The following is a 12681-nucleotide window of genomic DNA, read 5'->3' as shown; positions in this document are numbered from 1 at the left end:
TGCTTTTTGAAATGTCTAACTCGTATTCAACGTCTGGCATATTCTTCCCCCCCCCCTTTTCTCCCCAATTGTATCCGGCCAATCACCCCACTCTTCCGAGCCATCCTGAGCTCTGCTCCACCCCCTCTGCTGATCCAGGGAGGGCTGCAGACTACCACATGTCTCCTCCGATATGTGTGGAGTCGCCAGCCACTTCTTTTTCACCTGACAGTGAGAAGTTTCACCACGGGGACGTAGCGTGGGAGAGGCTGAAGCTATTCCCCCCCAGTTCCCTCTTCCCCCGAACAGGCCACCCGACCGACCAGAGGAGGTGCTATTGCAGCGATCAGGACATATACCCACATCCGGCTTCCCACCCGCAGACACGGCCAATTGTGTATTTAGGGACGCCCGACCAAGCCAGTGGTAACATGGGGATTTGAACCGCCGATCCCTGTGTTGGTAGAGATCGCCATGCCACCCGGGCGCCTGTGTCTGGCATTTTCTAACAGGATGTTACATAAAACGCATCACTTCCCATCCGACTCTTACATTTCTCACCGGTGTACTTAACCAGTAGACCAGCGATTACAACAGATGAAGAGTGAAGGGTCTCAAATTAAGCTGAACAACAATTAAAAGTTTGTTTTATACCATAAAAAAGTAATCGCATGGAAGTTTAACTGAGATATCCATATCCAGGGGAAATTGGGCACTGGTAGCAGCTATGTATAGGGAACCAGTCACCGCTGCTATAACCCGGAAGTATATGAACCGTATTCGTGTTGTGTGGTGTAAAGCAGGCACACAGGATTTCTAAGCATACATGCAACAGAGTGTAAAAAGAGTCTCGCTGATGCTCTACCAAACAGCACAGCATGAAGTCACTCTGCAACATACAGGAAGTTTCCCGAATACACTGTGTAGCATTTTTGCAGGATGACCAATTGAATTTTGCATGGTGTAATGGCCTATGTACTGTATCTTTGGATGCATGTTTTGTGTACCAATTAAATTAATGGAAAGAAAGTGTGAAGGCAGACACAAACATAGGCAGTGAGTTACACAACCCCCCCGAGGCTGCAGGAACCGTCATTATCACAAATATGAACACACAGTGTGTTGCCAGCAACAAAGACCCTTGTGTACATGAGCTCGTGGGGCAATTAGTGTGAGGCTGGCTCCCACTTACTGTTATTTTGAATAACTTGCCTATCAGCTCTTTACATAAATGTCAGCCATCTGTTGACAGAAGCGCCCCTTTATCTACTTTCTCCATCCATTTCTCTTTTTCCCTTTGTCCGCCGCTCAGTCGCTTTCCTCTTGCTTTACCCTTTCGACAGTCCATCCCGCAGTCTCCATGTTTGTCAGTTATAATAGTTTCTTATCTTGTTTTTTCTTAATCCCCACATCCCTCCCACCTTTTCTGCTCTGTTTGACATAACCAGCTGTGGCCCCTCACCTGACCACTGGCTATCAGGCTGTCCAGGCAATAATGTAACCCTCTTAGAGGAGATAACAACACACACACACACACACACACACACTCACAAATCTATACTTGCAGGGCCCCCCTCTTTGACTACATCATTTCCTAGCCCTTAACCCTAACCTTAACCATGCAAACTACATGCCTAACCCTAACCTTAACCTAACCCTAATTCTAATCTTAACCCTAAAACCAAGTCCTAACCCTAAAATAGACCCTTTTACTTGTGGGACCCCATAGAATGGCCCCACAAGGTAGGTGGTTTCTGGTTTTCTATCCTAATGGGGACATTTGGTCCTCATTAGGATAGAAAAACATGGTGTACACACACACACACACACACACAACACTCCCCTTTGAACAAGAAGAGGCTTCAGGTCAAGTCCCCATGACAACTGAACTGTTTTCACGCTTTTTCACTTTGTCGCTCTCTCGCTCTCTCTCTCTCTCTCTCTCTCTCTCTCTCTCTCTCTCTGTTTTCTCCTACCTCCTACTGTTTACTTTGGCCGTTGAAGGTGCATTCAGGAGCAAATTTCAAAAACTGAGGCGTCATGTGACAAGACAGCAGGCCCCCTCACCAAGACGGGGCCCGGTTTCCCAAGGTAACAGAGACATCCTGTCAGCTAATGACAACAAACTGCTTTTTCCAAAACAGTCTTTCAACGGGGGAACCTTAACAGCGCAACACATGACACATCTAGAACCACACTAACAGAGAAATATGTGGCGAGCAGTAATGTTGCGCCGTGTTAAAAATGACACGTGAGCCTGTCAACAGCACCACTGTATACAGCAAACGTCGCCCTTCTTCACACGGACTCATGGTGTTGATTTGTTTATTACAAAGGAAGCTATTTCAATATTCAGAAATCTCACTAAGCTTATATTGATAATTGAGAGCAGGATAAGCGGTTCAGATAATGGATCAATAGATGGATGCACCGCTGTTTGAAATCCTCGTCAGCTTTGTTTTACTGTTAGCTATGCAATGTGCTCCTCCCTGTGGTGAAAAGTGGTCGTTACAAATTGAAACCCATTTGGTGTAGTGTGTTCAAACAGATGGCAAGGATGGACCGCTTTGAAGTACAAAATGTTTTATTGGCTCACCAAGGCTAAAGGCAGTCGTTTTGATAACATCTACAAAGGGGACGAGAGTACAATACCCCGATTGAAGTCTGGGTCACATTTATAGCACTGTCTCCTCTGATTTCATAATCAGAATCCAGCAATGTGCTTTTAAGTTTGATATGAAAAAAAGTCACCTAAAATCTCCCTTACCTTAACGTCTCCCGAGCCATTTTCGGTTGATTGCGTTAGTGTTGTATCAACGGTAGCAGGAAAAATCTCTACAGACAAATATTGTATCAACAGTTTCGGTAACATCTATACAAACGCAAAATAAATGTGCAAAAAGTGTGCGTTCTGGTGGAAGCTATACTAAATCCACAGCTAAAATCACTGCAAGGATCAAAGACGAATAAACAAGTTTTCAATGATTCAGTAAGAATGAATCTTTCCTTTTTGAAATAAAATAGAAAAAATACCTGTGTGCTAGCTAGCACACATTAACAGTTGACACAGTTGTGGAAGTGCTTTTTTTTTTTTATTGATTATACATAATTCTTTAAAACCACAACCAGTTAAAGTACTCTGATATTTCTCTTATACTTGACAGAAGAGTTGTTTTCAAAAATGCTCTATCCAATTAAAAAATTAAAATGTCAATTCTAAAATGTCATCGTTCATTTAAGGTATAAAAGATCCAGTGAGTGAAAATGTCCTCAACTTATCGACTATAGTTATAGCTATTTTAATGTCCTTTGAAAAGTGCTCCCATTTGCTTTTCTTAATTTGTAAGGCTGTGTCATGAATATCCCATTTTGGAAGAAAATTCTTCAATTTGTTAATTTTTCAGAAGTATTGCATCGCATACGTTGCACAAATTCAGTTTTACATTTTGGCAGTAAAGACAGCATTGTTCTATAGAAAAGGCAATAGAGGAGGGAGGGTACCATTTGAGGTTTAGCTATAACTAGTTTTTTTGCTTATTAAGAGTTTATTTAAGTAAATTAGAATTACCATGCCCATGTACATGTGTTTATGCGTGTCCTGTTATATACCTGGTTGCGTCCTCATGCACTAAACTTCACGAGGTGACCATTTGTATTTGTAGCAGGCTAAACGGGAAACACACACTGGCTCAGTTTAAATAAGAAGAAGAACAACAAAAAATCCATTAGTGGAGGGCGGTTCTAATTTCAGAAGGCTCTCAAATGTCACACTGTTTGAGAAAAGGGATTTCTTTAGCCATGAGACAGCATTCATCCTCAAGGTACATGCCAAGTGAAGTCTCAGATGGAGAAAGAGTATGCCATACAGTGAGGATGAAAATTGGAGACATTGTTTATCTACAAGCTTGGTACTCTCCCTGTACAAGCCACAATATACTTAGCGGTACTCAGTTCGTCGTCAGAGTGTCGAAAAACCCAAAGCCCCTCCATGCAAACCTCTATACATCTGGAATATAGACATTATTGGATACTTGTAGGAATCAATGCATGCATGGTCTGTCAGATATTTAAACTTGCATTGGCCAGCAGTTATTTAAATTAGATCATGGGATGTCTTTAAAATGCAATGCCGTTTTCTTTTTGAAAAATTCCTCCTATACATACATACATACATACATACATACATACATACATACATACATACACATACGTACGTACGCACGCGCGTGCACACACACACACACACACAGACTGCCTCATGCATGCATTTCTTCAGCAAATATACAACATAGGGCCATTTGCAATGCAGTACTACCTGCAGAATGGGTTGTTGATAGATTTGAAGGCAATGCAGTACTACCTGCAGAACGGGTTGTTGGTAGATTTGAAGGCAGTGCAGTACTACCTGCAGAACGGGTTGTTAGTAGATTTGAAGGCAGTGCAGTACTACCTGCAGAACGGATTGTTAGTAGATTTGAAGGCAGTGCAGTACTACTTGCACAATGGGTTGTTGGTAGATTTGAAGGCAGTGCAGTACTACCTGCAGAACGGGTTGTTGGTAGATTTGAAGGCAGTGCAGTACTACCTGCAGAACGGGTTGTTAGTAGATTTGAAGGCAGTGCAGTACTACCTGCAGAACGGATTGTTAGTAGATTTGAAGGCAGTGCAGTACTACTTGCACAATGGGTTGTTGGTAGATTTGAAGGCAGTGCAGTACTACCTGCAGAACGGGTTGTTGGAAGATTTGAAGACAGCCACAGTTCAACTCTGGTCTCTTAACACCCCATGATGTGAACTTGTGACTAATCACATCCGTACCACCAGAGGACAGCATCCCACCACTATCAGCAAAGGGATGACGTAATTGCCACCACCTCGTCTAGCTGTGTTTCGACATGCTGGTCTTCCAGTTGCGTTCATTTTCTGGAGTTTTCATTTTGTAGCCCTACCAGTGTTTAATCTTTCCCTCTCATACATACAATAAAAGTGTATTTGAAGCTCACAGATTCTACTGGCTCAATGCTTGAAAAGTAAACAAGTGATTGGAGGAATAGCTCCAACACTGACTCTGTGTGTGTGTGTGTGTGTGTGTGTGTGTGTGTGTGTGTGTGTGTGTGTGTGTGTGTGTGTGTGTGTGTGTGTGTTTATTTGCCAGGTTTTGAATGATGTAAAACCAATATTCCCTGCTCTATCAATCATGAATTCCCTATCAGAATAACAATAAACGCAGCTAGTGTTAAACAGCGTATTGGTTATTAACTTTTTTTCTCATTGTGTCTTATCAGTCTGTAATTTCCTTGACCACTTCCGCTAAGAAATGAAAAGTAGAACAATAAAAATCCTTGGACCCTACAGCATGACTCACCCACACAATAGCTCTGAACACACAGCTTATTTCATATATCAGTACCTCCTTATGATTCTAGTTAATCATTCTTCCTACAGTCCCTATTTATTTGATCTTATCATATTCCCTAGTTTAGATTCTTTCTTAGCACAAGTCTATTATTTCATCAAGAAGGTCGCTATCAGCAGAAAACCCAAAAATGTCCAGGGAAATTGCTGTGCATCAGCTGCACTGTAGACCCTCGAGTTCTGCTCCATATTTACTTCAGGGATCCCAACAGGTTTGTCGGTGAGGTACTGTCCAGATGCAGGATTCCACAGAGAACAGCTGTATGGCTCCTTATTACCGTCTTTTTCCAGGGAGCTGACGATGGTCATCCATCCCCCTGCCTCCACACTTTTGCTTGTGTTGGCTCCTGTCAGTCTGGTGGAGCCGTGGAACCAGTGTACATCCCCGTCCGGGTGGACTCCTGTGAAACGGCAGGTGGCAACTTTCGGATTCGCATCAACGTCAACATCCCTGTAGCACTCTGAATGGGGAAAAAAGAAGAGTTTGGAAATGAAAGTGGAGAAATAGGACTGGGACTTTTTTTTTGTTGGACTATTTCAGTTTTTTAACTACTGTGCAATGTGTAAGGTTGTTCTGTTACTGTGATCTTCATGGTTCACTAATTTGACAGATAGTGTTTCAGAAATGAATTTGCTAATGGTTTTCCACTAACCGGAAATGACGCAATGCATGCGGCGAATGAGAATGCCAATTTCAAACAAAAAGCATTATTAAATGTTCTTTAATAAATTCGTTTTTTTTTGTTTTCATTAATTGTACTTTGTAACGTTCTCCTTTGAGATTGGCAGAGATGCTACAATAGATGACAGTGGATTTGTTAGTCTGCTAAGCTAGGTTCCAGCATGTTCTTGTTAGCTGTGTTGACTATGGTTAACTTCTACACCGCTAACGGTGGGTTTGCTGCCTGGCTTTGGGTTGTGTCGCTGTCTGCCTTTTTCTTCAAAGTTTTCCAGCTTCTCGGTTTCTGAAATGTGTTGCAATGTGGGACAATGGTGTCCATCCACAGAACACTTAAAAATTGAGCAGATTTAGTACACATGTTGTAATTTTGAAGTATACTCCATTTTGTCACTTTTCCAACGCGAACACACAACATGCTGTAACAACCATGAATGAATAGACTCGCTAGCCCTTGGCTAACGGGTCGGACCCTTTAGTCGACTTGTTAGCAAAGAGCGGGTGACCCGGGTTCACGTCCCAGCTGCGGCGGTTCCCTGCTGCCCCCCCAAATTTGCTAAATTGCTTCAGAAGTGGGGTGGTGGGACCGTGAGGCCATCGGAAGCGCATGCGCCCAGAGTCGTTAAGGAGCTGGTATGCTGAAGCGCGGGGACGCGCTTCCCTGGGGGGTAGTATAACCACCACGGATGAATAGACTTGCTAGCCCTTGGCTAACAGGTTGGACCCTTTAGTTGACTGGTTAGCTCACGGGTTCGCATCCCGGCTACGGTGGTTCCCGGCTGCCCCGTGAATTCGCTACAATACTCAAACAGAATTACTATGTACGTATATACTGAGTGCATGATGTACGAAACAGGCATGTACTGCTATGTATTAAAGTTTTTTTCCCCTACATCTATCTTAATATTCCCCTCATTTGTTGAGCACTTTTATCAACACCATTGATGGTTTCCGGAAAAAAAGCTATATAAACTCACTGGCCACTTTATTAGGTACACCTTGCTAGTACCGGGTTGGACCGCCTTTTGCCTTCAGAACTGCCTTAATCCTTCGTGGCATAGATTCAACAAGGTACTGGAAACATTCCTCAGAGAGTTTGGTCCATATTGACATGATAGCATCACGCAGTTGCTGCAGATTTGTCGGCTGCACATCCATTATGTGAATCTCCCGGTCCACCACATCCCAAAGGTGCTTATTGGATTGAGATCTGGTGACTGTGGAGGCCATTTGAGTACAGGGAACTCATTGTCATGTTCAAGAAACCAGTCTGAGATGATTCGAGCTTTATGACATGGCGCGTTATCCTGCTGGAAGTAGCCATCAGAAGATGGGAACAGAGTGTGGTCATAAAGGGATGGACATGGTCAGCAACAATACTCAGGTAGGCTGTGGCGTTGACACGATGCTCAATTGGTACTAAGGGGCCCAAAGTGTGCCAAGAAAATATCCCCCACACCATTACACCACCACCACCAGCCTGAACCGTTGATACAAGGCAGGATGGATCCATGCTTTCATGTTGTTGACGCCAAATTCTGACCCTACCATCCGAATGTCGCAGCATAAATCGAGACTCATCAGACCAGGCAACGTTTTTCCAATCTTCTATTGTCCAATTTTGGTGAGCCTGTGCGAATTGTAGCCTCAGTTTCCTGTTCTTAGCTGACAGGAGTGGCACCTGGTGTGGTCTTCTGCTGCTGTAGCCCATCTGCCTCAAGGGTCGACGTGTTGTGCGTTCAGAGATGCTCTTCTGCATACCTCGGTTGTAATGAGTGGTTATTTGAGTTACTGTTGCCTTTCTGTCAGCTCGAACCAGTCTGGCCATTCTCCTCTGACCTCTGGCATCAACAAGGCATTTTCGCCCACAGAACTGCCGCTCACTGGATATTTTCTCTTTTTCGGACCATTCTCTGTAAACGCTAGAGATGGTTGTGCGTGAAAATCCCAGTAGATCAGCAGTTTGTGAAATACTCAGACCAGCCCGTCTGGCACTAACAACAGTGCCACGTTCAAAGTCACTTAAATCACCTTTCTTCCCCATTCTGATGCTCGGTTTGAACTGCAGCAGATCGTCTTGACCATGTCTACATGCCTAAATACATTGAGTTGCTGCCATGTGATTGGCTGATTAGAAATTTGCGTTAACGAGCAGTTGGACAGGTGTGCCTAATAAAGTGGCCGTTGAGTGTATATGTATATATATATCCATCTTAACCGTTTATCTTGCTCTCAGGGTCGCGGGGATGCTGGAGCCTATTCCAGCAGTCATTGGGCGGCAGGTGGGCAGATACCCTGGACAGGCCGCCAGGCCATCACAGGCCCCCCCCCACACACACACACACACACACACACACACACACCCATTCATTCCTAGGGACAATTTAGTATGGCCAGTTCACCTGACTTACATGTCTTTGGACTGTGGGAGGAAACCGGAGCCCCCGGAGCAAACCCACACAGACACCGGGAGAACATGCAAACTCTACACAGAGGATGACCCGGAATGACCACCAAGTTCATCTCGGGTCCCCATTAGCAGCTGATGAATGCGTGACGCACGAAACAAGCTGGTGTATATATATATATATATATATATATATATATATATATATATATATATAAATACGTATATACACTACCGTTCAAAAGTTTGGGATCACCCAAACAATTTTGTGGATTGGATTCATCCGTCCACAACACTTTTTTCCAGTCTTCCTCTGTCCAATGTCTGTGTTCTTTTGCCCATCTTAATCTTTTTCTTTTATTGGTCAGTCTCAGATATGGCTTTTTCTTTGCCACTCTGCCCTGAAGCCCAGAATCCCGCAGCCGCCTCTTCACTGTAGATGTTGACACTGGTGTTTTGCGGGTACTATTTAATGAAGATGCCAGTTGGGGACCTGTGAGGCGTCTGTTTCTCAAACTAGAGACTCTAATGTACTTATCTTCTTGCTCAGTTGTGCAACGCGGCCTCCCACTTCTTTTTCTACTCTGGTTAGAGCCTGTTTGTGCTGTCCTCTGAAGGGAGTAGTACACACCGGTGTAGGAAATCTTCCATTTCTTAGCAATTTCTCGCATGGAATAGCCTTCATTTCTAAGAACAAGAATAGACTGTCGAGTTTCAGATGAAAGTTCTCTTTTTCTGGCCATTTTGAGCGTTTAATTGACCCCTCAAATGTGATGCTCCAGAAACTCAATCTGCTCAAAGGAAGGTCAGTTTTGTAGCTTCTGTAACGAGCTAAACTGTTTTCAGATGTGTGAACATGATTGCACAAGGGTTTTCTAATCATCAAATAGCCTTCTGAGCCAATGAGCAAACACATTGTACCATTAGAACACTGGAGTGATAGTTGCTTGAAATGGGCCTCTATACACCTATGTAGATATTGCACCAAAAACCAGACATTTGCAGCTAGAATAGTCATTTACCACATTAGCAATGTATAGAGTGTATTTCTTTAAAGTTAAGACTAGTTTAAAGTTATCTTCATTGAAAAGTACAGTGCTTTTCCTTCAAAAATATGGACATTTCAATGTGATCCCAAACTTTTGAACGGTAGTGTATATGTGTGTGTGTGTGTGTGTGTGTGTGTGTGTGTGTGTGTGTGTGTGTGTGTGTGTGTGTGTGTGTGTGTGTGTGTGTGTGTGTGTATTTGCTGTCGTTTTGACCAAGTGTCTGATTTTAACTGATGTTCTGGTGTAACGATGTTTTATTTTCGTCACTTATTCTTTTATATGTCATCTTTGTCAATAACCTTGATGCACTACCCCTGTTTATTGCTGCCCTCTTGGCCAGGTCTCTCTTGTAAAAGAGGTTTTTTTTCTCAATGAGACTTTTATTCCCGGTTAAATAAATAAAACCTCTGAAAGAACAGATATGGAATCTAACCTTTCAATTCAACCGTTGTCTTTGCCTCCGTAATCCCATGATTTGAGTGAAGCTTGCACATGTACAGAGCCTCCACGCTTTCCATGGGCTGCACTTGTTGAAAGGTGAGGGATAAATGCCTCTGCGTGTAAGCGCACTGGAATTCACTCTGTGTGTGGTTCCTGAACTGTGTGACTTCCCCCAAGATGTCCACCTCACACAGGCGCTTCCTGTTTAGGTTCCATCTCAGGTGTGTCACTGTCAGTCCTTCTCGGGAAGAGGAGACCTTGCAGTTGAGCGTGACCGTCTGGCCGCACGCCGCCGTCACCTCACTGCTCACATTCAGCCATACCAGCTCTGTGGAGGAAGTTACAGAAACTGCACCAGTCTTTTGCGTGGAAAATGTTGCATTTTGTGAGACTAGGTTCCATACGACCTGTGTTCACAGTATGGTTTTTCTGAAGTGGTCACATCAAGATAACTCTATAAAGTACATCCTTATAATGCATTATAAGTATATTATAATGAGCTATAAATATGTTTATAGTTTGATATGACTCTAACTATAAGAACAAAGTTACTTGTAATTGATTATCCACCCATCCATTATCCAAACTGCTTACCCTTACTCAGGGTTGGAGGGATACTGGAGCCTATCCCAGCAGTCATTGATTATAAAGTGTCATAATGTCTTATAAACATGCAGTTATGATGACTGTAATAATGACTAATAGACTAATAGAAATAATGACGTGGGACTCACAGGACATTATGAGTCTATGGATATAGAGCGTTAAAAAAACACTTTTCAACCAGCAAATGAATAGTGGCTCAAAAATACAACATGAATAACTGATTCATTGTAAAGTAAAGCTCTGTAACCATAGACTCATAATGTCCCATAAGCTCCAGGTGTGTTATAAGGCAGTGATATAGTACATTATACACACGTCCTATTGGTCATTATAGCTGAATATTAATAAAACACGGTGCTGTATAACCAGTTATAAAACACTCTAGGTTCTTACAGTCGGTGTCATAATGCAATATGAACCTGTTTACAGTTCATTATAAATGTCCTTATAATGCATTATAAAGATGTAGGCTGCTACCATTTAATTATATTATGTTTAACAGCCACATACTATGAACTGCTCAACATGTCTTAATATGCCACCATGGGCTCAAGCTAGACAGCTGCAAAAGCCCCAACAAGTCTTGAGTGACTGGTTTATAAGGAGCTGCACAAAATGTTCTGTTAAGTCAGTAGGTGTGAACTTGTTTCACATACCTTGTGTCGTCGAAACAAAAGTGGTCGTGAGGAGAAGCATTGTGATCCCTGTCCCGAACCCCATCTTCAGCTTTGTGGCATTTGCTGCGCCGTGAACGGGAATATTGAGAAATTGAAGCGAAGAATATAAATGTGACCAAAACAAACAAGCTCTTGGGTTTTACTGAGGCCACCAGACTAATCACAGCACAGTGGGAGTGCAGCTCGGACTTATCTCACCTTTCCTTAGTAACTGCATTCCTGTCAAAACTAGTGGTCTACTAGATGTTGATCATGCTTGACATTGTCACAGATAGAAATCAGCGTTACGTCTACTCTGTCTTGTTCAGGCAAATGTTTTCCAACACCATTTGTTTGTAACTATGAACAAAGCCAAAACCTCAGCGGTGTGGTTTTTGGTTGAACTAATATCGCCACCTTAGCTTTTAAAAAAGACACTGACCTCCGTTTTCATACGTTGCTTTTCCCTCGGCTCCTCTGCTTTTACGTCCCCAGCTCCTGCTGGTTTGTGATTTTCCTGCGTCTGTATTTCCTCCTTTAGCGCTTATCTTTCATTAGCGTGGAGACACTTTCAGTTGAAGCAGATCACTTCTCAGAAGAGGGTGTTTCCCAAACTAGAAAGCTGAAAGACAGTGAAAAGTGAGGGTGAGTGAGAGTGTGCGTATGTGCGTGTCTGAGAGCGAGAGTGTGAGAGAGAGGGAGAGGGAGAGGGGGGGGTAAGGTCTATTCACTGAGTGATAGAAAGCTGATACAGACAGAGACTTTGTGTGACTTCCTTTAATGTGGTGGAGCGATGTTGAGTCTGGACACTAAAGTATCATGCTAATAGTCACTATGAGGTCATCATGGCTTTTTTCATATTCTCATTCTACAGCATTAGCCAAAAGGGGAAGTTTTATTTATATTGATCCATTCCTCTGGAAAGGCCCAGCTTGTGTCTTGTGGTGACGTCATTGACAAGCCTGACGCACACGCGCACACACGCACACACGCACACACACACACACACACACACACACACACACACACATCTATACATCTATGTTGTAGTCAAAAACTCCCTAATCCCAAACCCTAAAATTTACCTTACACCCAACACTAACATTAATCTTCACCTTAAAATGAACAAGAAAAAGCACCAATACAAATCAAATGTATATCTCGCCTCAACCATAATCTTCAGCCTAATTCTACAGCCTAACTTTAATGCTAGGTCCCAGCCTCCCCCTAACCCCAAATGTAAAGGTTAGAATTTCAAAGTTCCAAGTGTTTTTATTGTCCCTTGTAATTGGTTTGCAGCCAGGATATGCAAAAACACACAACACATACAAAAACACAACACATACAAAAACACAAAACACCAAAGCAGTGATGGGCAACAACAGACGAAAGGACGTAGTGAGCAGAGATTTAAAGGAGATAATTCAGTGCAGAAGTCAAGTATGCAGC

The 12681-nt window shown here is 43.0% G+C and overlaps 1 protein-coding gene across 1 annotated transcript; it reads right to left on the bottom strand.

Annotated features, from left to right (window-relative positions):
- Positions 1 to 2566: 2566 nt before the first annotated feature.
- On the bottom strand, positions 2567 to 11970 carry LOC130113129 (uncharacterized). Its single transcript, XM_056280652.1, has 4 exons — positions 11675 to 11970; positions 11233 to 11316; positions 9963 to 10298; positions 2567 to 5855 (listed from the first exon to the last, which is right to left on the bottom strand). The coding sequence occupies exons 2-4, from the start codon at positions 11294 to 11296 to the stop codon at positions 5485 to 5487; spliced, it is 771 nt and encodes a 256-aa protein (XP_056136627.1). The 5' UTR covers positions 11297 to 11316; positions 11675 to 11970; the 3' UTR covers positions 2567 to 5484.
- Between the last annotated feature and the right edge of the window lie 711 nt (positions 11971 to 12681).

This window comes from Lampris incognitus, chromosome 5 (assembly GCF_029633865.1).
Source record: "Lampris incognitus isolate fLamInc1 chromosome 5, fLamInc1.hap2, whole genome shotgun sequence".
Lineage (NCBI taxonomy): Eukaryota > Metazoa > Chordata > Actinopteri > Lampriformes > Lampridae > Lampris > Lampris incognitus.
Note: the sequence above shows the minus strand (reverse complement) of the source record. Positions and strands in the feature narration are given on the sequence as shown.

Excerpts from the sequence above, each read along its gene's own strand:
- LOC130113129 (XM_056280652.1), bottom strand. The coding sequence starts at position 11,296 with ATGGGGTTCGGGACAGGGATCACAATGCTTCTCCTCACGACCACTTTT. Across the intron at positions 10,299-11,232 it reads TTTTGTTTCGACGACACAAG|AGCTGGTATGGCTGAATGTG; the intron begins GTATGTGAAACA and ends CTTCCTCCACAG. Across the intron at positions 5,856-9,962 it reads GACAACGGTTGAATTGAAAG|AGTGCTACAGGGATGTTGAC; the intron begins GTTAGATTCCAT and ends TTCCCCATTCAG.